Genomic DNA, 27,473 nt, shown 5'->3' with positions numbered 1-27,473 from the left:
CAGACTTGGGTTTGATCCCTGGCATCCCATATGGTCCTCTGAGCCTGCCAGGAGCAATTTCTAAGCAAAGAGTCATGAATAACCCCTGAGCATCGCTCAGGCCCAAAACAAAACAAAGAGATAAACAAGCATCACTGGGTGAAACCCTGGAATGTCCAGCACTACAGGACCAGAGCAGCATGGCATACTCAGGCCTTTGCATCAAATGTCTACCCAGTTATCTAGTTGGCCAAGAATCGCCAGAGTGGCATATAGGCCCCTTGAGAACTACTTGGGAGGTCCAAAAGTAAGTTAAAGCTCTGAAGACTAGGACCTACTTTCAGGGTATTTTGATGTAATTGTCACAGTTGTGGCTGGCCCTCAACCATGTGACTTAAACTATTTGTAACATACTATTAATGTAAAAACTCTCTAGGTGACTCAAATAGAAAAGAAAGTGTAATGTTCCAAAGAGATATCCAGGGGCTGAACATTGCCTGGGTTTGCACTGGGCAAGGTACAGATCCCTGAAAACTGCTTGGTATAACAGTCTCTGTTTTGCTCTCTCTGTCTCTGTCTCTGTTTCTCTTTCTCTCTCTCTTTCCCTCACTCCCCCCACCTCAACCTCACCCATGAAAAGTTTAAGAACTTCTACTTTAGAAAATGTTACTGAAGGGCCAGAGAGATAGCATGGATGTAAAGTGTTTGCCTTTCATGCAGAAGGTCAATGATTCAAATCCCGGCATCCCATATGGTCCCTTGAGCCTGCCAGGAGCGATTTCTGAGCACAGCGCCAGGAGTAACCCCTGAGCGCTGCCAGGTGTGACCCAAAAACCAAAATAAAATAAAATGTTACTGAAATGAGCTGGAAACAGTACAGCAGGTAGGGTACTTGCCTACTTGGCTGACTCAGTTCAATCCCTAGCTTCCCATATGGGCCCCAAGCACTACCTCTATTGATTCTTAAGTACAGAGCCATGATTAATGCCTAGCATCCCTGGTGTGGTCCCAACTTCTCCCCACCAAACAAAAACAAAAACTGAAAATCCAGTGTAATCAAAATGATAAAAGTTAAATAACTATTATTTTAAAACTACAAACTTGCTTTCTGCGTGTAATTATAGCACCACCTTCTGGAAATCTAGAAATAATACTGTCACTGTAAAAGCCTTAGTTGGACAAAAACAAAAACAAAAAATAAAAAAAAACGCTAAGATTATATTTTTAAATTATATAAAAAAACACACAAAAACCTTGTCCTTATGTCATTACATATAGATATATATGTAGATACATCTCTATATCCTAGAACAAAACAGGAAATAATTATCAACAAATGCATGTGGGCCAGGGAGATTAGTAGAGTGGTCCAGGGTACATGCTCTGCATGTGCTGGTCCCAAATTGGAATCCTGTGATCACATGACTCTCACCCCCATAGTTAAAACATGTGGCCCTGAGTTCCCCTGTACACCACTACAGTGTCCTTGGTAGTCCCTGGAATCGTTGGCTCCAAGCATCTCTAATTCCTAGGGTCCTAGCATTGAACTTCCTTGCACAGTTGGCTAAGAATCACTGGGCCTGGACCCTGAACATAACAGAAAAGAACATCTCCCTAGAAAAATTGAGGAAACATAACCATTTAACATCTCTGCAAATGGCCCCATGAGTATACAGCAAACAAAGAAACATTACTTTTTAAAAAGATCTACTAACGGGGCCGGAGAGATAGCACAGTGGTGTTTGCCTTGCAAGCAGCCAACCCAGGACCTAAGGTGGTTGGTTCGAATCCCAGCATCCCATATGGTCCCCCAAGCCTGCCAGGAGCTATTTCTGAGAAGATAGCCAGGAGTAACCCCTGGGTGCCGCCAGGTGTGGCCCAAAAAAACCCAAAAAATCAACAAACAAAACAAAACAAACAAAAAAAAAGATCTACTAACACTCGATAAGAACAGCAAAGATTAGAACCAAGGTCCTGCAAGTCCTCCTCTGTCTCAGAAAGATGAAAATTCAAACTCGGTTGGGGCAGACAAGGTAATAGGAGAGAGGTCTCAACAGAAAGATGGTATCAGTCTCATGAAGAAGTTAGCATTTCATTCTGTTCTCAGTATGCTGAAGCTAAATTCAGGAGCATTGGTCCTGAGAGATGGATGCTTCCTTCCCAGAAATAGCACTCACTTACGCAATGAAGGTGAATATTACAATAATTTTTAAATCTTATGATCATTAAGATTATATATATTTTAAAGATTATGTAATATCTCATTTCGAATGAGATAGGAAAATTGTTAACATTTCCTTGCAGGATGCAAGTAATTTGGTAGGAGGTGCCATACAGTCATGGGACATTTAGAATGTTTTCTCTATGATCATCAAATCTTATTTGGCTTTAGCTTGTATCAGCTTTTAAAGTTATTTGAAGATAGCACGAACTTCCAGGAAAAGTCCTTTTCATTGCGTTAGTAATATATACAATATTATGCTGTTTTATTTTGTTTGAGTAAAAAAAGCAAGTTACAGGATTATAATATGAAATGCAATTTTTTTCTTTTTTTTTAAATTTTTATACAGTCCCCCACTACCACAAATTATGCAGTCGAGTTTCCCACATTTGGGGAAATCGCAGGGGTCAGAACACCCGGAGTGTGATGGGTGAGCCCCGCCCCTGCCAGGTAAGTAAGAAATGCAATTTTAAGTAAGCAATGTAATTATTAGAAAAAATTAAAAGTTTTTTTCTTATAACTAATTAAGAAGCCTTGAGACGATCTCATAAATGTCTTAGAAAATTTATCATTCCTATTTGAAAAGAATATAAATGACAAGAAATGAAAGAAATCCACACTTTGAAGAATTTAATATTTTAAAAAATTCATAAAATATAAAAATTATTTAAAAAATTTATAAGGTTCATTTCAGGAATAAATACAAGGCTATCTCTGAAACATTTTTTCTTGTAATTGATTAAAAGTAAAATAATCATGTATATAGACATATTGTTTGAAACAAAAAACACAAATACACATAGCAGCTATCACTGTCCAATTGAAAGCCCACCTACAAAAGAGTCGAGAGAAAATAAATTTATAGAGCAAACATCTACATCAGTAAATAGTTTCATCTGGTTTCAGTTCCCAAGGTCTCAAAAGAGGAAGGAGGGTCATCTTGCAGGCTTAGATTCTACTTCTCCAAGAATCCACTGAATTCCATTCAAAAAACCTGTTAGTGTTTCAGCCTCTGTATCCTGCACCTAGGAACAGATAAGAAAGATTATTTTCAGGGCCGGAGAGATAGCATGGAGGTAAGGCGCTTGCCTTTCATGCAGAGGGACGGTGGTTCAAATCCGGACATCCCATATGGTCCCCTGTGCTGCCAGGGGCGATTTCTGAGGATAGACCCAGGAGTAACCCCTGAGCGCTGCCAGGTGTGACCCCAAAAAATATGTATATAAAAGAAAGATTATTTTAAGTAAAACTAGATCCAAAACCTTATGATCATAAGGTATCTTTTTGGACACTTAAAAAAAAAACTAAACTAAAAAGTCCCTGCTCAATAGATAGTTCAATAGACTGAGAGTGTCCCAGACCTCAGTCCAATTCACCAGAGAGCATGGTTCCCCTCAAGCACAGCTGGGAGTAAGTTTTAAGCACTAAACTAGACCCGAGATAGTTCTGTGTGGTCCAAACACAGAAACAAATCAATTAATCAGTCAATAAAACCCAGTCAAACTTGAGTGAAACTACTAAAGCTTTTGTCTTGCAGAGAACTTAGATCTAAAAAATAATAATCTCTTATGTCTTTTAATAAGTGCCAATTGGAAGTTTCTTATTTATCTTGAAACTCAGCTCTGGGAATAAGATGATCACAAATTGACTATTGATTTTTTTGTAGCAAGCAAGATTAAGTAAATCTGTGTTCTGCTAAAAAGGCAAGCTGGGTTGGGAAATTGGAGAAACTGGTGGAGGAAAGGTCACACCGGTGGTGGGATTAGCGTTGTTTGTATAATGGATGCCTAAAAAATTACTATTTTATTTGAGTAGTACTATGCACTATGGAAAAAAAGTTCCTCCACATTCACTTTGATACTCAAAATATTTCTGAATGAGCCTAACTAGTCTGCTAATAAATGTTAAACATGTTGCAAAAAATTGTCTTTAAGACTGTCATGCCTCCTAATGGCAAGGTACCACTCTCAAAACTCAGAAAGACACATTGTCATAAGACCCTTTCAGTCTGGGTTCCAAAGAATCTCCAAGAAGAATATGGAAGGAGATAAGCAAATTCTTGAAATTTTTCTGCAAAAAAGATTCTCCAGTTTCATGGGAAATACACACTGGTGAAGGGCTTTGTGCATTATATGACTGTAACTAAGTCATGAACAATTTTATCTGTGGAAAAACTATATTATGAACAACCTTGTAACCTCAGTGTTTAAATAAAAAATTTTTACTCTTGGGGTCGGTGCGGTGGCGCTAGAGGTAAGGTGTGTAGTGTACCTATCTGAGACCCTGGATCTAGGTGTAGCTACCTGAGATCCACCCATTTCTGGGAGGGGTCTTGGGAACTGAATATTAGGTGTTACCTTACCTGCAAGACCCCGCCCATTCCTGGGAGGGGGTTTGGAAAAGTTAGATAAGCCTTGGACCGAGGGGATTCCGAGCCCTTTCTGCGCTGCTGGGCGCTCTGGCTTTTGGGTCTCTGCGTTCTGGTCTTTGACCAGCATGGAGCCCAAAGGGAAGATGGCTGAAAGGAGTTTAAGATGCAGGGCCAAGAATAACTATTGCTTGAAGGGTTATGAGTAGGCCACACACATGTGGTGAATAGGGCATGAATAAAGCTGATGGTTCCTGATGCCTGCCTGTGAGTGATTTCGCCTTTCACCTGGGCCTGGGACCCGCCGGCTGGATGGGATTGCGAAGCCACATGGCCTGGAATGGCAGAGAGAAATCCATCGCCATCCACCGCCATCCAGCCCCATCGTTAATTATTTAATTCAACAAAGGTGTCTGCCTTGACAGCGCTAACCTAGGACAGACCGGACCATGGTTCGATCCCTCAGCGTCCCATATGGTCCCGCAAGCCAGGAGTGACTTCTGAGCACATAGCCAGAAGTAACCCTTGAGTGTCACCAGGTGTGGCCTAAAAACAAACAAACAACAACAACAACAAAAAAAAAAAAAAAAAAAAATTTTTTTTACTCTCTATTTTCAGATTTTTTTTACCACTGGGATTTCTCTATAATTTTCTTTTATGAAAGGATTGCTTAATTAAAATAAAATTTGAAAATCAAAAGATGAATCTACATATTTTGATAGCCCCTCATTCAGAGTACCTTAATGTTGAAAAAAGTCATGATAGTGTTACCTCAAAACAGAAGATAATTCCCCAAGTACTATCTCACTGTATTCATGACAGGAGAGGCAAACTGATCGGCAGAGACTATTTACACCAATCAATTATCTCCAATAGATAATGTTGATGGTATTAAAACTAACTTTATAATGTTACCATATTAGAAACAACAAGTAGAAAAGAATAAAACCAAAAGCAATATAAAAAATAATATATTTCCCAACAGAAAAATAGTACTTTACCATCCATGGGTAGTTCAGATGATTCAGATGCAGCTCATGGGCCAAATAAAAACAGGGCATTCGTTTTACATTGGATTGAGAAATACAAGATAAAACCAGCATTGGTCTTCCTGAAGATCCAAAAGCTGGATCTGTCATTGCCATGATGCGAGAAAATTCATCTTGCCATTCATGTCCTAGAGAATGTAGTCAAAAATTTTAATATGCATTACTTGTAATTATTTCAAAAATATTAAAGTTTAAAACTTATGAAAAATAGCTCTCCCAGAGACTCATCTAAGGGCCAGAACCGGCAATCCGCAATATTCTGCAGAAAGGCAGGTCTCCTGTTTGTGACATCAGGCTGGGAATATCTACACCTGCCCAGTGGTTCCTGACTGTAAGAAATTGTGTGTGGTGCCTGTGCGTGTTTTTCCACTGTCCTGTCTCCTGAACCTCTTGGGAGTGGGCCGAAAAGGGCTCAGAAAAATAGCTCTCCCAGGGGCTAATACAAGGCCGGAATGCCAAGAAACTATGTCTGTCCATGAAAACCGGCTACCTGCAGTATTCTACAGAAAGGTAGGTCTCCTCTTTGTGACGTCAGGCTAAGAAAATCTACACCTGCCCAGTGGTTCCCGACTGTGAGAAACTGTGAGTGTTGCCTGTGAGTGTTTTTCCACTGTCCTCTCTCCTGAACCTCTTGGGAGTGGACTGAAAAGGGCCCAGAAAAATAGCTCTCCCAGAGGCTCCAGAAGAGCACGGCCATTCCTCTCCACTTCGTGGCTGTGAGCTCTTTCTAAACAATGAGCCCCACCACAACATGCAGAAAAAATCACACTACAAGCGTGAAAATAGGGAAACATCGCAGGCAAACACCATGCACAGAGGATGAAGACAATAGCTTGGATGACCTAAAAAATTACAACCATCTAATTAACCTCTTGTATAAGGAATTTAGAATAGAAATATGGAAGATGTTTGTAGAACTCAAAGAAAGCATAGATCGATCTGAAGAAAACACAAAGACAGAAATCAGAAAACTCCAAACTGAAATAACAGATCTGAAAAACATGGGAGCTCAACTGAAAAACTCAGTGGATGGCCTCGCCAGCAAAGTAAAAGCAGCTGAGGACAGAATCAGCATGCTGGAAGATGAGATGCAGAAAAACTCAACACAAATGAAGAAATTGGAAAAGAACCTTAAGACAAATGATCAGGCAATGGAAAAAGTACTCAAGGAATGTGAACAGATGAAAATAGAAGTCTTTGATAAACTCAACAGAAACAACATAAGAATCAAGTCCCAGAATCAAGATGCCCCCAGAGTTAAAGACTACATGCAATCAAATCATACATGCCTGAAGACTATCAGCTAAAAGAAACCCAGGGGCCGGGTAGGTGGCGCTGGAGGTAAGGTGTCTGCCTTGCAAGCGCTAGCCAAGGAAGGACCACGGTTCGATCCCCCGGTGTCCCATATGGTCCCCCCAGGCCAGGGGTGATTTCTGAGCACATAGCCAGGAGTAACCCCTGAGCGTCAAACGGGTGTGGCCCAAAAACCAAAAAAAAAAAAAATAAATAAATAAAAATAAAAGAAACCCAAAGAAAAACACCTGAAGACACATCCTTGTTACAATGACAAATCCCACAGATAGAGATAGAATACTGAAAGCAGCAAGATCAAAAAGGGAACTTACATTCAAAGGAGCATCCCTGAGACTTACAGCAGACATGTCACAAGAAACTCTCAAGGCCAGAAGACAGTGGTGGGATATTGTGACAAGACTGAATGAAATGGATGCCTCACAGAGAACACTGCACCCAGCCCGACTCACATTCACGTTTGAAGGAAAGAAACATAGCTTCATGGAAAACACAGCTCAGAAACTTCACAGATGAAAAACCAGCCTTAAAGGAAAAACAGAAAGGTCTACTCTAAGACAAGAGAGACCAACAAACGCAGCAAACTTATCTACAAAGATGACATTAAATCCTATGACAATCATCTCCCTTAATGTCAATGGACTAAATTCAACAATTAAAAGACACAGAGTGGCAAAATGGGTCAAAAAGATGAATCCAACCTTCTGCTGCCTACAAAAACCACACCTGAATAGTCAGAACAAACATAGACTCAAAATCAATGGCTGGAGGAAAATCATCCAAGCAAACAACACTCTTAAAAAAGCTGGGGTGGCCATATTAATATCTGATGACACCAACTTTATACTCAGAAAAGTGGTAAGGGACAAAGATATACACTATGTACTAATCAAGGGATATGTGCAACAGGAAGATATCAGACTATTAAACATATGCACTCAATGAGAGACCAGAAAATTATTTAATACAATTACTGACAAATCTGAAAGAAGACATCAATAATAACACAATAATTGTGGGAGACCTCAACACGACCCTGTCAGCACTTGATAGGCCAAACACACGGAAACCCAACAAAAACATACTAGCCCTGAAAAGAGTAATGGAAGAAAGAGGCCTAGTGGATATATATAGGACACTCCATCCCCAGAAACCTGGATACACATTCTTCTCCAATGTACATGGGTCATTCTCCAGGATAGACTACATGCTGACACATAAAACATACCTTCATAAAATCAAGAGGATAGAAATCTTGCAGGCTACATTTGCTGACCACAGGCTCTAAAATTAGATGTGAACTACAAAGGGACACAGAAGAAAAACTTTAACAATTGGAAATTAAACAGCCTGCTACTGAACAATCAGTGGGTCTGAGATGAAATCAAGGAGGAAATCGAAACGTTCCTGGAAATAAATGATAATGAAGACACAAATTGCCAGAATCTATGGGACACTGCAAAAGCGGTCCTGAGAGAAAAATTTATAGCTTTACAAGCACACATCAGGAAGGAAGAAGGGGCATACCTGAATAACTTAATGACACAGCTCATAAAATTAGAAAATGACCAACAAAAGGAACAAAATATTGGGAGACAGAATAAAATAACAAAACTGAAAGCAGAAATCAATGAAGTGGAAAACCAAAAAAACAATCCAAAATATCAATGAAAGCAGAAGTTGGTTCTTTGAAAAAATAAGCAAGATTGATAGACTATTGGCAAAACTCTCAAAAAAAGAGAAAAACCTGATAACCTGTATTAGAAATGAAAAGGGGAAGATCACGACAGATATTGCAGAGATCCAAAGGGTAATCAGAGACTACTTTGAGAAACTTTATGCTACTAAACATGAGAACCTAGAAGAAATGAATAAATTCTTGGAAACTTATAACCTTCCACAGTTAAGTAAGGAAGATGTAGCATATCTAAACACCCACATCACTATTGATGAAATTAAAACTGTAATCAAACAGCTGCCCAAAAAGAAAAACCCAGGCCCAGATGGATTTATTAATGAATTCTTTCAAACCTTTCAAGAGGAACTACTACCAATCCTAGCCAGGCTCTTCCATGAAATTGAAAAAAACGGGAACACTCCCAAACAGCTTTTATGAAGGCAACCAAAACCAGACAGAGATGCTGCCAAAAAAGAAAATTATAGATCAATATCTCTGATGAATGCAGATGCAAAGATCTTCAACAAAATCCTGGCAAATAGGATCCAATGCATCATCAAGAAGATCATATACTACGACCAAGTAGGTTTCATCCCAGGAATGTAAGGATGGTTTAACATCTGTAAATCTATCAACAGCATACACAACTTCAAAAACAAGAAAAATAAAAATCACATGATCATATCAATAGACGCAGAGAAAGCATTTGATAAGGTCTAATACCCATTCTTGATCAAAACTCTCAGCAAGATGGGAATGGAAGGAACCTTTCTCAATCTAGTTAAAGTCATCTGCCACAAGCCAATGGCAAATATTATCCTCAATGGAGAAAAAATAAAAGCCTTTCCTCTAAATTCTGGTACAAAACAAGGCTGTCCACTCTCAACACTCCTCTTCAACATAGTACTGGAAGTGCTTTCTATAGAGATCAGGGAAGAAAAAAATATCAAGGGAATCCAGATAGGAAAGGAAGAAGTCAAGCTCTCACTGTTTGCAGTTGACATGATATTCTACTTAGAAAACCCTAAAGACTCTACCAAAAAGCTTCTAGAAACAATAGACTCATATAGCAAAGTGGCAGGCTATAAAATTAACACACAGAAATCAATGACCTTTTTATTCACTAATAATGATAGGGAAGAAATGGACGTCAAAAAGGCAATCCTATTCATATTAGTGCCACACAAACTCGAATATCTAGGAGTCAACTTGACCAAAGATGTGAAGGACCTATACAAAGAAAACTATAAAGCCCTGCTCTAAGAAATAAGAGAGGACACACGAAAATGGAAACACATACCCTGCTCATTGATTGGCAGGATTAACATCATTAAAATGGCAATACTCCTCAAAGCATTATACAGATTTAATGTGATCCCCTTAAAAATACCCATGACATTCTTCAAAGAAGTGGATCAAATACTTATGAAGTTCATCTGGAACAATAAACACCCTTGAATAGCTAACGCACCCCTAGGGAAAAGGAAAATGGGAGGCATTACTTTCCTCAACTTTAAACTGTACTACAAAGCAATAGTTATCAAATCAGCGTGGTATTGGAATAAAGACAGACCCTCAGATCAGTGGAATAGGCTTGAGATGTCACAGAACATTCCCCAGACACACAAACACCTAATTTTGGAAAAAGGAGCAAGAAATACTAAGTGGAGCAGGGAAAATCTCTTCAACAAATGGTGCTGGCAGAACTGGTTAGCCACCTGCAAAAAAGTGAACATAGACCCCCAGTTAACACCATGTACAAAGGTAAAATCCAAATGGATTAAAGACCTTGATATCAGACCTGATACCATAAGGAATATAGAACAACACGTAGGTAAAACACTCCATGACATTGAGACTAAAGGCATCTTCAAGAAGGAAACTGCACTTTCCAAGTAAGTGGAAGCAGAGATCAATAGATGGGAATACATTAAGCTGAGAAGCTTCTGCACCTCAAAAGAAATAGTGCCCAGGATATAAGAGCCACCCACTGAGTGGGAGAAACTATTCACCCAATACCCATCAGATAAGGGACTAATATCCAAAATATACAGGGCACTGACAGAACTTTACAAGAAAAAAAATCTAAACCCATAAAAAAAAAATGGGGAGAAGAAATGAACAGACACATTGATATAAAAGAAATAACAAATGGCCAAACGGCACATAAAAAAATGCTCCTCATCACTAATCATCAGGGAGATGCAAATCAAAACAACAATGAGATACCATCTCACACCACAGAGATTGGCACACATCACAAAGAATGAGAACAATCAGTGCTGGCAGGGATATGGAGAGAAGGGAACACTTATCCACCACTGGTGGGAATGCCGTCCAGTCCAACCTCTATGAAAGGCGATATGGAGATTCCTCCAAGAACTGGAAATTGAGCTTCCATTTGACCCAGCTATTCTACTCCTAGGGATATACCCTAGAAATACAAGAATACAATACAAAAACCCCTTTCTCACCCCTATATTTATTGCAGCACTATTCACAATAGTCAGGCCTTGGGAACAACCAAGATGCCTTTCAACAGGTGAATGGCTAAAGAAAATGTGGTACATATACACAATGGAATATTATGTAGCTGTTAGGAGAGATGAAGTCATGAAATTTTCCCATACATGGATGTACATGGAATCTATCATGCTGAGTGAAATAAGTTAGAAGGAGAGAGACGCAGAATAGTCTCACTCATCTATGGGTTTTAAGAAAAATAAAAGTCATTTTTGCAACAATCTTAGAGACAATGAGAAGAGGGTTGGAACTTCCAGCTTACTCCATGAAGGTCTCCACAAAGAGTGGTGAGTTCAGTTATAGAAATAACTACACTGAGAACTACCATAATCATGTGAATGAATGAGGGAACTGGAAGGCCTGTCTAAAGTATAGGTGGGGGTGGGGTGGGATGGAGGGAGATTTGGGACATTGGTGGTGGGAATGTTGCACTGGTGAAGGGGAGTGTTCTTTACCTCACTGAAACCTAATCACAATCATATTTTTAATCAAGATGTTTAAATAAAGAAAAAAAGTTTAAAAAAATAATATAAAATAATTATAATTGAAAAAAATGTAAGGGCCCGGAGAGATAGCACAGCGGAAATTGCCTTGCAAGCAGCCAATCCAGGACCAAAGCTGGTTGGTTCGAATCTCGGTGTCCCATATGGTCCCCTGTGTCTGCCAGGAGCTATTTCTGAGCAGACAGCCAGGAGTAACCCCTGAGCACTGCCCAAAAACCAAAAAAAAAAAAAAAAAAAAAAAAAAAATGTAAAACTTACAAAACAAGGTACCAAAATGAACAGAATCCAAAGGGAAGTTCTTATAATGCTGCTTATTTAAGAATATGTCATAAAATTAAATTCAAGAGTGTTCTAAGTATAGTGACTTGGATGAAATCAGAGGGGGAAAAATACTGTATTACCATTCAGATATTTCTATAATTAAAAACAAAATACTTTAGTATAATTTTCTACCACAAGGTCTGTAACTACCACTACTTAAACACTATTATACCCCAGAAATAAATTTTCTGGGCAACTTGAAAAAGGTAAAAATCACTCAGTTATTTGAATGAATTATTTGAATAGTATAGAAACAGTAACAGAAAGTATATAAAATATAAATATAAATATGTTATTATTTTATCAAATATTGATATGCATCAGAATTCCTAAGAATTTAATGTCTAGCATATAGTTCAAATCTATTAAGCATAATACACCAGAATATGAATCTGGCATCTATGCTTTTAACAAACTCCTCAGGTGATCTTAATATACATTTGAGCATACAGCATTAACAGTAATGGTCATAGAATCATATTGATAAAATTCACCAACATATTCTCCATAGCTATAATAAATATTTACAAACAGAATCTTATCAGTTTTTATCACTTAGAGGGCTTTTTATTTTGTTGTTGTTGTTTTGTTTTTGTGTCACACACAGCGGTGCTCAGAGCTTACTCTGGCTCTGCACTCAGAAATCGCTCCTGGCAGGCAGAGGGCACCATATGGTATGCTGGAAATTGAACCACCGTTCGTCCTGGATCCAGCTGTATGCAAGGCAAATGCCCTATCACGGTGCCCTTAGAAGGCTTTTTAAAAATAAAATACGAAGGCAAAGAGATAGTACAGGGGTTAAGGCACTTGCAATGCACATAACCACCTCTGTTTAATCTCCAGCATCACATTTAATCCTCCTGAGCATGATCAGAAGTTATCCCTAAGCACAGAACCAGGAGTAAGCGCTGAGCACTGCTGGGTATAGCTCCCCAAACCAAAAATTAAAAAGAAAAGAAAAAGGAAAAGAAAAGACTTACTTTTATGGGCCTCAGCATTTGCAACATAGATGAAGCCATCCACAACTTCACACACTTTCTGAATTTGAGGAATAACACTGTATCGGCTTCCTTGCTGATTATCTCCTTCATTCTGTAAATTGAACATCTTGTTAACTGCACTTGTTTGTTCTTCTCTTGCTCTATCTCTTTCCTTCCTAGGAAAAAACAAATATATAATATAAACAGACACTAAACAGGCTTCATCCCCTAACACATACTAGTTTTGATGTTTCACTAAATAGGCATCCTTACCTAGTTGTTGAATATAATATTAAAATGTTGAATTTATGTTGGTTACTCAATTGAAAGTTGACTCCTGATCCAATCCCTAAAGGAGAAAATAAAAACTATCAAACAAGTAATTGGGGGTCAGTGCAATAGTACAGCAGGTAGAGCATTTGACTTACATGCAACCTGACCCAGGTTTGCTCCCTGGCATCCCATAAGGTTCGCCCAACCTTCCAGGAGTGCCTCCAGGTGAGGCCTCCCCCAAAATAAAAAAAAATAAACAAAAATAAACAATACCTAAGTCATCAATTAAAGCAACAAAATATCACACTGAAAAAAATTACCCAGAGTAAGTAAAAATGTGAACAGAAAACCCTATATCGCAAGTTATAAGTATAAGCTTAGGAGAAAATGAAATGTTTCTGTTGAAAAAAGATATATGCAATTTTCATTCACATGATAAGCATAGATAAAATGCAAAAAACTTCGAGGCTTATTAGCATTCCTTTTACCACCACCACCACCACCACCACCATCATCATCATCATCATCATCAAGTTTATTATCTTATTAATAGCAACTGCACCATAATAATTACTACTATTTATCAAGAATAAAACTCACATCTTACATTTTATTTTACATGTTTATAAACCAGTTAGTTAACAAGATATTCACTTTTTACATGTAAATGCAATATAAAAATATATTTTATATTCTTTTATATATATGCATATGTATATATATATATATATATATATTTTTTTTTTTTTTTGGTGTTTGGTTTTTGGGTCACACCCAGCAGCGCTCAGTGGTTACTCCTGTCTCTATGCTCAGAAATCACTCCTGACAGGCTCAGGGGACCATATGGGATGCTGGAATTCGAACCACGGACCTTCTGCATGTAAGGCAAATGCCTTACCTCCATGCTATCTCCCCGGCCCCGCATACATATATTTTTATATTTCATGTATACATTCAAAGAATGTCTTTTCATCCCTCCAATAGTTGTTTTCAAATTGACAGGTAATCACCAATATGACTTTTGAAATACCGAGAAAATATGGCAAGTAATAAAATTTGGAACTGAACTTGGTATAATCCTAAATGACATCAAAAGTCATGTTTTTGCTTTTGTTTTTTGATTTTTCGGACCACACCCGTTTGATGCTCATGGGTTACTCCTGGCTAAGTGCTCAGAAATTGCTCCTGGCTTGGGGGGACCATATGGGATGCCGGGGGATGAACCACAGTCTTTCCTTGGCTAGCACTTGCAAGGCAGACACCTTACCTCTAGCCACCTCGCCGGCCCCAAAAGTCATGTGTTTATGAACCTCAGTTTTGACACATAATACATACTTCTTAGGGTTATTTTAAGGATTAAACAAGATCACATATGTAAATTTTCTCATAGAGTTATAAATAACAGAAACTAGCTTCTTACGGCATTACATATTTATTATGAATTAATCATACAACACTTATTTATTCTTTCTTAACCTCTTTCTTCCTTGGTTTTTTAATACTCAGGACTTTTCTTCTTTTTACTCCTAAGAAAGTTTCCTTTTATCCATGGCTCTATTTCACTATATTATAAGATTCCTCAGTATCCATTTCTCACCCTCACATACTTTTCAATCTCCATTACCATCATTCTTATCTCGACAGTCACATCTACCTGATATTCCTACTTGGACTTTCTGCCATGGCAAAGAAAAATTTCTTTAAAATGTGTCTATCTACTTTTTCTCTTCCCATCAAAGCTGGCTGGAGAGAGTAATAAGCAGCTAATATGTGTTTGATACCTAGCACCTCATATTTCCCTAGAGCACATCAAGAGTGGTCCCTGAGTGCAGAGCCAGAAGTAAAATCTGAGCACAGTGAGTTGTGGCCCCAAATAAAACAAAACAACAACAATAACAGAAAAATAGAACAAAACAAAACAAAACAAAAAAATACTTTACTGTTCAGGTAACATGCTCATGGCTTACTCTTGCTCCAAGCAGGTCTTACGGGACCATAAAGAGTGCCAGGGATTGAATCCAGGTCAGGATTCAAATGCCTTACTTGCTAAACTCTCTGTGATAAAAAAGCTTTAAATATACTTATTTCCTTAAAACAACCTACACATCTATATTTATTTCTTAGAATTATTAAAGTCAAAGATGTTTATCTCTGCATGATACCTCTTCAGTAATAGTACTGCAAACCACTAAGCCTAAAAGGAAAAAGAAAGAGAAGAAAAGTAAAAAAAGTGTCTGTCATATGACAAGACTAGGGTGTATGAAATTGGTGGCTGGTGAATGATTGGGTGTTGGAATATTGTATGATAGAAACTCAACTACCAACAAATTTTTAACTGTATTTCATGATAATTTGAAATGAATAAATATTTTTTTAATTTTTAAATGTTTATAATTGTATATACTAAAGTTCAAAGAACAACCATTTTGCAAAACCCTAAATAAAGCTTATTTTCCTCCTCTGATGTTTCCTTATCCTAGTAAATGATGCCATCATTAAGTATGAAAACCACATCCAAACCCTCGTTATCCTTACTAATAATAATATACACTCATAATTCCATATCCTTTATATTCTCTTCACAATATGATAGTGTTTTCTAACTGGATCACTATAGTCAGTTTCCTAATCAAAGGTCAGTCACAAATCTAAAAGATTGCCCTGTTTAAAAATCCTCCAATAGCTCCTACATGCAGAAGCCTGGCATATCTGCTTCTGCCTAGACCCAAACTGGATACGCTTAAAGTTACTTCAAATGTACCACACAAGGAAAGTTCTCTACATTTAAAAATATGTTTCTCACTGCCTAGAATACTTTTACTGTCTTTTTTAAGACAGTCTCTTCTAATTCATTTTAATGAGTTATGAAATCAATTATTTGAATTCAATGGGAGCCTTCTTCAATAATTACCTTTGTACCTAGAAACTAATTATACTATGTCCTAATCACCTGAACTCTTTAGTTCTGCCTTCACCTAGCCCAGAACCAAGTATCTTCAGGGCAGATAGATTTGTTTAAATCTCTAGTGTTTGAAGAGCTAGGAGAGGGCTTAAGGTACTTGCCCAGCATTCAGCCAACCCTAGCTCAATCCCTGTCATCATGGGCAGTGATACTATATACAGACTAAGAACAGTCCCCAGCAGCACCAGATTTGGCTTTCCCCAAACTGATCATTTAATTCATTTTTTAAAATTCCAGGATAAGAAGAGAGCTAATACAGTGTGTAGGGATTTGTTTTGCACAAAGATAATTTTGATTTGAGCTGTGATACCACCATATATGGTTCCCTGAGAATCACTAAGAGTTATCCCTGAGCACAGAATCAGAAATTAACCTTGAGTACTGCCAGGTATGGTCCCAAAACAAAAATATTCCAATACAGGATATGAGAGGTAGTTAAACAGGCTGAGTGTATGCAGGAGGTACAGGGTTCAATCTCGGCACTACCAAGAGCAACTTCAGAGTGCAAAGCTGTGAATTAACTCCTGAGCATTACTTAGTATGGCCCCCAAACTTACATAATTCCAATGTATATTAGACTAACTTTCCATATACTATATGCAAGTTTTTCACTTGCATAACAAATACACATTCTGGCAACACTTATTTTCATATAATCATTTTGTTGTTTTTTAAATATATATATATTCCATTTTCAATCAATGTCAATTCAATGTAATTAAATTATAATATACCATAAAGACAATTGAAATAGAAAGTACCATCTATCTGCCTCTGAGGTAAACCAGCGGTTGGGCAAAGTTCCCGAGAAGACATCAGACTCAACACCAAAGATGTATTCAGTTCTTCCAAGCCTGGTCCAAACATAGCAAATCTTGGTTCATTCTGAATGATCAGGGAGTGTAAAAACGAAGTGACAGCTCCATACATGTGACGACTAGATTTCGAAGATTTTCTTGTACATGGACAGCACATTTTATAACTGTATAAAATTATCACAATTAGAAAACTACAGAAAAATAGTAATTAAGTACTACCTGCTAGACATAAAAAGCACAGTGACATATTCCCCATCCAGCTAGAGAGGCAATCTTTATTATGCAATCTTCATTACATCACCGGATATTATACAAGTTGAGTCAGGACAGGAAAAAACACACAATGCTTTGGGACTGAGAATGAGCTAGATGCTGAGAGAGTTTTCCCCAGGAAGTGGCTACTTATTTCTAACCTTTTACTTAAATTATCTCAAGGAGCATTTGATCTAAAACTTGTTTCACAGAGTATAAGTCTCAAGCTGGGAAGATTCTGCCAGATATCTGGCTATACCTGAAGAGAATCTCACAACTTGCCTGATGGTTTATGTGGGTGGGGCAGTACTGGTACAATGGAGATAGAAATCAGAGATGTGATTTCTATCTTTAGAATGTACAAGAGAAACCCTCAAAATACCAGGTCAATAGTGACAAGACTGAGAATCTGTACCAAAGATAACTATGCATTTAGTATAAGTTTAAGCAAAAACACTCTGACCACCCATATAACCAAATTTCCTAGGTCCTCCTATTAACAGTCTCAAAAAAAAAAAAAAAACACTCTGACCAACAATATAGTTAAATCTCCTCTTAGGTTCTGAAATTTACATATTCAAATGTATCACTTTGGTATAAATATACAGGCAGATTCAGATTTTCTTTTTCTGTTTCTATTTAGGGGCCACATCCAGCGGTGCTCAGGGCGTAATTCTGTCTCTATATTCAGGAGTCCTTCCTAGAAATGCTCTGGGACCATATAGAATGCTAGGGATGGAACCCAGGCTTCCCAAGTGAAAAGAGAAATTCCTTACCTCCTGCACTATCTCTCTCGCCCTGGGTTTAGATTTTTTACCACTAATACAGTGAACTAAGAATTATTAAAATACACACACACCCACACACAAAACCAAACCAACAAAACAACTGTTTCTTCAACAGTTTCAAATTTCAAACTAGCAATTCTACATGTTATCAGAAATTAAAGTTACCCAAATAAAAATAAAACCTAATCCCCTTAACTAAATCAGCTGGTTAAGATAGTCACTATCAGGGTTAAAGAAACAGTGTAGAGATTAAAGCCCTTTCCCCAAAAAAGACAGTCACTACATAATAAGGTAGTCATCTTTAGTTGGGAACCTTATAATTCTTATATTATTATAAAATATTATATATTACATAATATTATTAAGTATTATAATTCTTATAATACTTAGACCTAAGTAGATCTGGCCAACTTATACCACTCAAGTAATGTATGTCAACCAAATCCTGAATTCAATTTTTTCATCTTCAGTATTGAAACTATAACAAGTGATACACAAAATTGTAGGATCATATAATAATTTTTAGGAAATACAAATTGAAATTAAAGGCCAGAGTGATAGCACAGTGGTAGGACATTTGCCTTGCATGTGGCCAATCCTGGACAGAACCCAGTTTGATTCCCAGCATCTCAAATGGTCCTATGAGCCTGCCAGGAGTGATTTCTGAGAGCAGAGCCAGTAGTATTCCCTGAGCACCACTGGGTGTGACCCAAAAACAAAAACAACAACAGGAAATTAATATGATCACTCATATCCCTAGTGAAACTTTGGTTCCATAGAATCAGGTATACTTGATACCATGGTTGGTTGTAGAATAATACAGAGGTAATGTCCAGCAAGTTAAGAGTATTTGTTGACTCATATATATCACATATAATTTGAATAAAATAGTCTTTACCCACAAAAAGCAATAAACACCTTGAACTTCAATTCTGTATGCATAATACAATAATAAACCTATCAGTGTGTAAAGATTAAATCAGTAAACATACATAAAACATCCTACATAGACTAATATTCTCTAGCTGCTCAATAATATTTCTTTTGCCTTTGATATTCAAAAGTATTACTGGTTTTGGATAATAATAAAGTCTTAATCTCCAGAACCTTGGGAATGGATTTATGTCCTCCCAAAGAACTGTTCTCTGATCTCTAAATACAGAAAATCATTAGGTATTAACACATGAAGTGTTCTAGAGACAATAAAAATTTTAATGTCATATTCATTATCAATAATTATTCAAACAATAGGGGTTGAAAAGATAGCACAGAAGGTAGGTACTTACCATGCACACAGCCTCCCTGAGTTTGATCCCTGGCACAATGTATGATCCCCAACCTAGTCAGAAGTAAGCCCTAAGCACTGCCAGGATTGGTCTAAAAACTAACCTCCTCTCAAATTGGAAGAGCTAAAGCCATGGTACAAAGAGTAATGTGCTTGCATTGCACATAACTGACTTGAGTTTAATCTCCAGAGCAGAGCTGGATATAGCTCAACCAATTTTTTTTAATTTTCAAAAGACAATAATTATCGAATATTCTAATTGTACCCCATAGGGAAATAGCATATGAAAGGTGAGAGAGTGCTATGAAATAAAGTCACTTAGCCCAGTCAAATGAAATTTAACATTTTTCAAAATTCATTAAAACTTACACTGCCATGTAGTCAAAACATGTTCCATCAGTGACTTCAGATATAGGCTTTTTTAGGATTCCGAGGTCAGGAAGAGACTTCCAGTCAACAGAAGACCATAAAGGTAGATCCCGCAACAGAAAATACCTCCACAGAATTGGATCTCGGACAGTGTCCTTCCAATAACTACTTGTACTTCCCAACTGACACAGATCATGAGGGGACAGAAATGACAAAATGTATAGCTGGACATCAATCTGAAACAAAGCAAGGCAGGTGAAAAATAGGATGTAGAATTTCTCATACAAAAAAGCGGCTGGAGAGAGAGCATGGAGGTGGGGCATTTGCCCTGCATGCAGAAGGACGGTGGTTCGAATCTGAGCATTCCATATGGTCCTCCAAGCCTGCCAAGAGCGATTTCTGAGCATAGAGCTAAGAGAAACCCTTGAGCGCTGCCGGGTGTGACCCAAAAAACAAACAAACAAAAAAATTGGCTTCTGATAATAAAGTTACAAAATGATAATTATTATACCGGAAAGCAAAGGTTAATCAAGTCCTTTAATGACCAAATCTATTATAAATTAAAAATCAACAAAGAATAATTATGTGCAGTAAAAAAAATCCAACTGGCTTATTACTAATCAAATCTCCAAAGTGATTCAATGTGCATGCTCTCTTACCATAACACAGAATCATAACTGAAAATTTAACTTGACAGCCTGAAAAATTCCTGGGGGGGGGATATCCAGCCACTATACTTATTTATTTATTTATTTATTTATTTATTTATTTATTTATTTATTTATTTATTTATTTTTGGAATGCCATACCCGGTGATTCTCAGTACTTTCCCCCGTCCTTATGCTCATGGAACACTGCTGATGTGCTCTGGGGACCAACTGGGACACTGGGGATAAAACTTGGGTCAGCCACATGCAAAGCAAGCTCCCTACCCACTGTACTCTTAGATCTATTTTTCTGCACTATTTTTTGTTTTGTTTTGTTTGGGGGCCACACCCAGTGATGCTCAGGGGTTACTCCTGGCAATGCACTCGGAAATCGCTCCAGGCAATGCACTCAGAAATCGCTCCTGGCTTGTGGGACCAATATGGGACGCAGGGGGATTGAACTGCCGTCCAGCCTAGGTTAGCACATGATGGGCAAACGCCCTACCGCTTGTGCCACCGCTCCGGCCCCCGTTTTCTGCACTATTTTTCAGGCAACTAATTAATTCTCTTCTTCAGGATGCTTGGACTCACTTTATGAGAATAAATTATCTTAAGTATTTGTCCTCCCCAAATTAAAAGCCTTCATCAACGTGGATATGCTGATGAGTTCAGCATTAAACCCAGAAGAGTGACCTGTCAACTGATTTCTCCGAGCTGTGTCACCTGTCAGAACACAGTAGGTCTGCAATTTGCAGTTTGCTACCTATAGGTCCAGGAGCGTGCCCAGAAACCTGAGACTGTCCTGGGATTTCTCCCACTACAGATTCCTGGCACCCTCCAGGAAATTCCAATTGCGATTAGGGCTGGTCTCATGTTGGAGTGCAGTGTAAATTGCAGCAGCAGCGGGAATTGATCTCATTTTCCAGAGTTTTAGTGTCATTTCAAGTAACAATAGAAGCCAAGAGCCAGCTCATCTCTGGGGAGCAGTATCAGGAGAATCAAAAGATGAAGGAAGGAAGGAAGGAAGGAAGGAAGGAAGGAAGGAAGGAAGGAAGGAAGGAAGGAAGGAAGGAAGGAAGGAAGGAAGGAAGGAAGGAAGGAAGGAAGGAAGGAAGGAAGGAAGGAAGGAAGGAAGGAAGGAAGGAAGGAAGGAAGGGAAGGAAGGGAAGGAGGGAGGGAGGGAGGGAGGAGGGACGGAGGGAGGGAGGGACGGAGGGAGGAAGGAAAAGGAAGGAAGGAAAAGGAAGGAAAAGGAAGAACCAAGAAGCAGATCTGGCCGGTCCCTTGTGTTCCTGGAGCGCGTTTCCGGCGACCTTCGCCCAGGCTCCCGCAGCAGCGGTCACGGCCAGGGTGTTAAAGGCCCCCAGACCCTATGACACGCCGTGGGGAGCCCGTGCGGGACCCGGCCTGACCCCAGCCTTGACCCCCGGCGGGCGGAGCGACCCTCCGGCTCACCGGCAGCCGCGTCAGGGAGCAATCCTCCTCGCCCGCGTCCTCCCGGGCGGCCCGGGCCAGCGGCCTGTCCTTGCCCACCGACTGCCAGAAGCTCCTCCAGCCGCTGAGGATGGCGGCCTCCAGGCGGCCCCAGTCGCTCTGCGGCGGCCGCGGGGAGCTGCCGGCTCGGCCCCGCTCGCTCCCGGCCATGGCAGCGGGCGCCCGAGTGACGTGTCAGCGGGCGCGGCCGCCCTGGAGTCGCGGTGCCGGAGCCACCCCCGGGCGGGTCCGCCGTCCGCAGCGCCGCCTCGAACCGAGCCCGCTAGGCCCGGGCCACGCCGGCGCTTCCGGGGACTGCGGGGTCCCGTCGGGCTCCCCACGGCCGCCTCCCCGCGCCCAGTCGGGTCCCCTAAGTTACTTGCTCAGGTCGGTGGGCCCGAGCTCGCCCAGAACCGAACCGGGCCTTAAGGACTGGCCCAAGTTCTGATTAAGGCTGAAGATCTGGCTCCTTCCAGGCACCGACACCCACGCTGGGTGTGTCTCTAGGTCAATACTATCTCTTTCCCTTGGGCTTAAGCACAGAGTGGACTCTAGAGCGGGGTGGGATAGGAGGCCGGTCCTATCAGGGGTCTGGGTCACCTCTACAGAAGAAAACAGTTTAGGTTTTCTGAATTCTCCACTGATGGGCACTGAGACAGGGCAAGTATAAAACCATCTGGCATCCTAGAAATCCCTTCTCTCCAGAGTGTTCTTTCTTCCTGCATGTCTTGAAATGGGTTTGGGGATGCATAGTATAATTAACTATTGAAAAGCAGGGTAACGGGGCCGGAGATATAGCATAGAGGTAAGGTGTTTGCCTCTCATGCAGAAGGTCAGTGGTTCAAATCCCGGCGTCCCATATGGTCCCCTGAGCCTGCCAGGAGCGATTTCTGAGCGTAGAGCCAGGAGTAACCACTGAGCACTGCTGGGTGTGACCCAAAAACAAAAACAAAAACAGCTAAAGAATTAACCCTTGAGTGCTGCTGGGTGTGACCCTCCCCCCAAATAAAGAATAAAACAAAGGAATTTTAAGAAACCAACACACACACACACACACACACACACAAACACAGGTGATCTAAGGGTATGGTCTCCAGTTAGGATCTAAATATTAATTTAGTACTAATAGATGGCTTCACCCCACCTATTCTAGTGAATTCTATGGCAATACTGCACCTTAAGGAAATGACTGGACCCAGTATCATATTAAATAATTTTCAATCTCCAAGATGATTCCTTAAAGAGTGATGGAACATTGTCTATCATACAATAAAAATCCTCGAAACAACATAGAAGCGTTGATATTCTACTCGAGAACGGAGTTAGATTTCTACGTACCATGGTCAAATATCATTTCAGCTGGCATACTGTTGACAATATGCCAAGCAACTCTTTAAATATTGTAAACACATTGAAAATCTTCAACCATCATGTACAAATGTTATACCCTCTCAATTATCATTTCTTATCCACTTCACAGAAGACAAGGGTCAAATGGAAGCTCAATTTCTATGAATGTGACAGTTTTCCAGAAAGAGCAGAAATTATTGAACCAGTTAATATGCTTACTAGCAGTGACTGAGTCCCTTTCTCCCTGCATCCGTACCAGCACTGTTAGTTGTTCTCGTCCTTTTGAATGTGTGCCAGTCTCTGTAGTATGAGATTGTATCTCACTGTTGTTTGATTTATATCTCCCTGATGATTAACGATGTGGGGCAATTTTCATGTGCCTTTTAGCCATTTGTATTTCATCTTTAAGGAAGTTTGCTCATCTGTTCTCCATTTTTGATGGGGTTGGATTTTTTTTTTCTTGTAAAGGTCTATCAGTGCCTTTTATATCTTTAATATTAAACCCTTATTAGATGAGTGTTGGGTAAAAAATTTCTCCAAATGTGTGTTTTTGTACCCTGGTCATTTACTTTAAGGTGCAACTTTTTCAATTTAATGTCCCATTTGTTTATTTTTGCTTCCACTTGCTTAGTCAGTGGTATTTCATTCTTGAAGATGCCTTTAGCTTCTATGTCAGAGTTCCAATATATATGTGTGTATATATATTATATATGTACATATATACTTGTTTTATGTAGCAATATATAATATGTACATATACATATGTATACTTGCTGTATGTAGCAAACCTATTTCCTCACCACAACTTGAAGATTTCCTTGCTCTACTTCATATTTTTGGCTCCTTTATCAAACATTAACTGAAGTAGTATACCCCAAGGGCCCAAAAAACCAAAATGGAATAAGACATCTGTACCACTATGTTCCTTGCAGTACTATTCATAATAGTTGTCTGAAAACAACCCACGTGTCCAAGAAGAGAAGGCTGGATTAAGAATCTATGATACATATACACAATGGAATATTACTTTATTAGAAAGGTAGTCATAAAATTTGTTACTCCAGGGAGTGATCTGGAAAGTAACCTACTGAGTGATGTTAGCCAGGGAGACTGACACAGAATGATCTCATATGTATGATATAAGGGAACATAATAATGGAATAACAAATACCAAAGCAATGGAAACAAAGAATATAATAGATAGGAAACACGCCACTTGAGGTTAGGATAGGGGAAGAGACATCCATCTATGGAGGAGGGAGAAAGATTTCACCTGAAGGAGATGGTGCTGAAAAGTGGTCAAATGTTATGTATGAAACCCTGTCAGCAATAGTACTGTAAATCACAATCCAGAAACTTATTTTTAAAAAAGTATCTCTCATAGAAGCAGACTGATAGGTAAGTGGGCAGCAAATGGAGCATTAGCGGAAGGAATTATGCACTGTTGAAGGGATGGGCATTGAAGGGATCGGCATGGAAACATTGTATGTTTGAAACCCAATTATGAGTAACTTCCCAATTTCAACCTAATAAAAGACATAATAATGTCTTATTTATTAAAATTTATTAAAATAAGTAAAACAATGAAATATTAAAAAACAAAAACAAAATACAAAAATAGCAATCTACTCCTTAAACCTGTAAGAAAACACTTATAATCTTCTAGGTATTAAACTCATTATTTGGAAAAAGCAATTCATTTGTTCTTCAAGAAATTATAAGGTAGATACTATTGTTATTCCCATGTTAGATACAGGATATTAAGGCATTAGATCTAAGTAATTTACATAGTCTCACAGCCAGAAAATAAAACCCTTGGTATCCACGTTAGGCTTCTGAGTGTCAATCCCAAATTTCTGATCACTGTGCTGCTCTGTCTGAAGTTAACTAGAACCAAAAATAACATTGAGACTTCAATAGTAAAGTAAAATGATAATGGTTTACATTTTGACCCATACGCAAATATGAAAGAAAACAAGAAACATCATACAGGAATATTGGTTTTATTAAAAAAAAAAACTTTCTATGTTCCAAAGCATTTTACTTGGAAATTTTCACTATAAGTGTGTGTGTGGGAAGAACATCATCATTAATACATAATACACACTTTAATTGTAGATACAGTTTATGTATTTAACCGTAATACTTCTATAACATGGCATCTCATACTGTGATTAAAAAATAACAGGAAGTGATACTAAAGAATGACAGAATACTGTATTTTATGGCAGAGCAACAGCTTTAAGGGAACCAATAAAGGGAGGCAAAGAAAGAAAATGACAACCTAAAATTAACATGTCAACCACCTGTGGACTTTGATTTTAACTTTTTGGTGTTTATTTTGGGGGGTAACTATAGGTTGTTAGGAATGGACCACTAGAGGGATTGTATGGAACATCATTAAGCTGATGGTTTTTAAAAATGTCATTTTAGGGGGCCAGAGATGGAACTCAGCGGTGGAGAACTTGCCTTGCATATGAGAAGACCTACGTTTAATCCTAACACTGCAAACAAAATAAAGTTATTACAGTGAATCTAAATTTAAACATAACTAGACTTCAATAAACACCAGAATACTTACAGTGAAAGTAAAACTAGGAACATAATCTTATTGTAGGATTTTAGTCAGGACTCTCACCTCCCTATTATGTACAAAAGAAGAAGCTATGGGTTCCAAATTGGACCTTAATCAGAATCAAACAATTTACTATACAGAAATCCTATAAATACAGCAAAATGGAAAGATGGTAAGTTTATTTTGTTTGGGAGGAGGGTATTTGGGCCATATTCAGCTATGCTCAGGGTTTACTCCAGCACTTGCTATGGGTTTCCATATGTGGTGCTAAGGACCAGGTGATCAATCTAAGGTGGGCTGTAAGCAAGACTGTCTCTCTAGACCTAGGCCTTCACTCTGAAGGCCTCATTAACCTCAGAAAACTAAAAGCAGGAAAGAGCCATACAAAGGTAAGCATGATGAATCCTTTAACAGTTTAAGTTTTAGCAACCAATAGAGAATTCAAAAGAAAGAGAACCCCAAAATTGAATAAATGTAGCAAGGCTCCTCAGTTAAAAGTCATCCATCAGTAAAGCACTCCCTGGAGAGAAACCTTTAAATTGTAATAAAATAAGAATGTTTCAGGTAGTAACTCATTCCTTAATTCATTAATAGAACTTCCATAACAAGGCAGAACGATAGTACGGCATGTTGGGCACTTACTTGCCTTGCACACAGCTGACCTAGATTCAATCCCTGGTACCACATAATGCTCTCCTGGGCACTGCCAGGAGTGATGTCTAAGCATAGAGCCAGGAGTGAGCCCTGAATATCAACAGATGTGGCAAAAAAAAATAAAGTTCCTCCCTAACAAAGATTTCATGAAAGTGCTAAAGGTATATTTGAAGACATACTCAAGTAGGCAGAAGCTTAGAGTGACTTTGCAATGAACACTGAAAATAGTTCTTTCAGTCATATGCCCTGCTCTATTCTTTATAGCTTTTATCACTGAACATACTTAACATCCCTTTCTTAAAATATACCATGTAACTTCCTACACTAGAATGCAAGTTCCAAAAGAATGTTTTAATAAGTGCTATCCTCAAACCCTAGGATAAAACATGGCATGCAGTAGGCACATGATACTTGTGAATTTAGTGAATTATAGTATTTTCCACGTGTAGGGTATTTGGTATCCTGAGGTTACTTTCTTGTAAATGAAACAGTTTATTTAACAGGATTTAATACATACAAAAATGTCTTGGTCACTATTTTGTAATACAATAATCACTGTTACAATAATCATTTTGTAATACAAAAACCGTTATTATAGTCTAGAATTGACCTGTGTGTGGCAGGAAGGGGGATATGGGGGTGAAAAAGTTGTACAAAAAGCACCCAATTTTACCTCCCACCTGTAACAATCAATGGAAGACCCTAATAATTTTCCAAAGTCTTAAAGGCAAAATGCAAGTTGTAGATAGAGTTTACTTGTTTTCGCAAGTTCTAAATCAAAATAACACTTTATTCCTTTAAGGGGTAATTCTATTCATCTGGTCAGCTACTGGTAGAGGGCATGGCAGTTTGAATACAATAGTGAAAACCCTTTTGTACAGAGTTTGGCACTTGTAATTATGTTTCTTATTTAAAATAATTGCTAAGGGCCTATCATTAAGCACTATATATCAAGATACATTTTTAAATATGAAGTTTACCAACTCATAAAAGAAATAAGCATAATGTAATTTAATTAGTATGATAACGTAAAAGCAGAGTATTAAAGGAACTTAAGCAAAGAGGCATCTCATTTAGACTGGAAAGACTAACAA

The 27,473-nt window shown here is 38.6% G+C and overlaps 1 protein-coding gene and 1 pseudogene across 1 annotated transcript; both read right to left on the bottom strand.

Moving 5' to 3' along the window:
* Positions 1-2,546: 2,546 nt before the first annotated feature.
* LOC126002885 (uncharacterized) lies at positions 2,547-2,658 on the bottom strand (annotated as a pseudogene).
* A 311-nt stretch (positions 2,659-2,969) lies between these two features.
* FBXO4 (F-box protein 4) lies at positions 2,970-21,974 on the bottom strand. The gene is made up of 8 exons (XM_049767703.1): positions 21,783-21,974; positions 19,681-19,916; positions 16,930-17,150; positions 13,207-13,282; positions 12,934-13,109; positions 5,570-5,745; positions 3,125-3,225; positions 2,970-3,089 (listed from the first exon to the last, which is right to left on the bottom strand). The coding sequence occupies exons 1-7, from the start codon at positions 21,969-21,971 to the stop codon at positions 3,136-3,138; spliced, it is 1,164 nt and encodes a 387-aa protein (XP_049623660.1). The 5' UTR covers positions 21,972-21,974; the 3' UTR covers positions 2,970-3,089; positions 3,125-3,135.
* Positions 21,975-27,473: the final 5,499 nt, after the last annotated feature.

Source organism: Suncus etruscus, chromosome 2 (genome assembly GCF_024139225.1).
Source record: "Suncus etruscus isolate mSunEtr1 chromosome 2, mSunEtr1.pri.cur, whole genome shotgun sequence".
NCBI classification, from domain to species: Eukaryota; Metazoa; Chordata; class Mammalia; order Eulipotyphla; family Soricidae; genus Suncus; species Suncus etruscus.
Note: the sequence above shows the minus strand (reverse complement) of the source record. Positions and strands in the feature narration are given on the sequence as shown.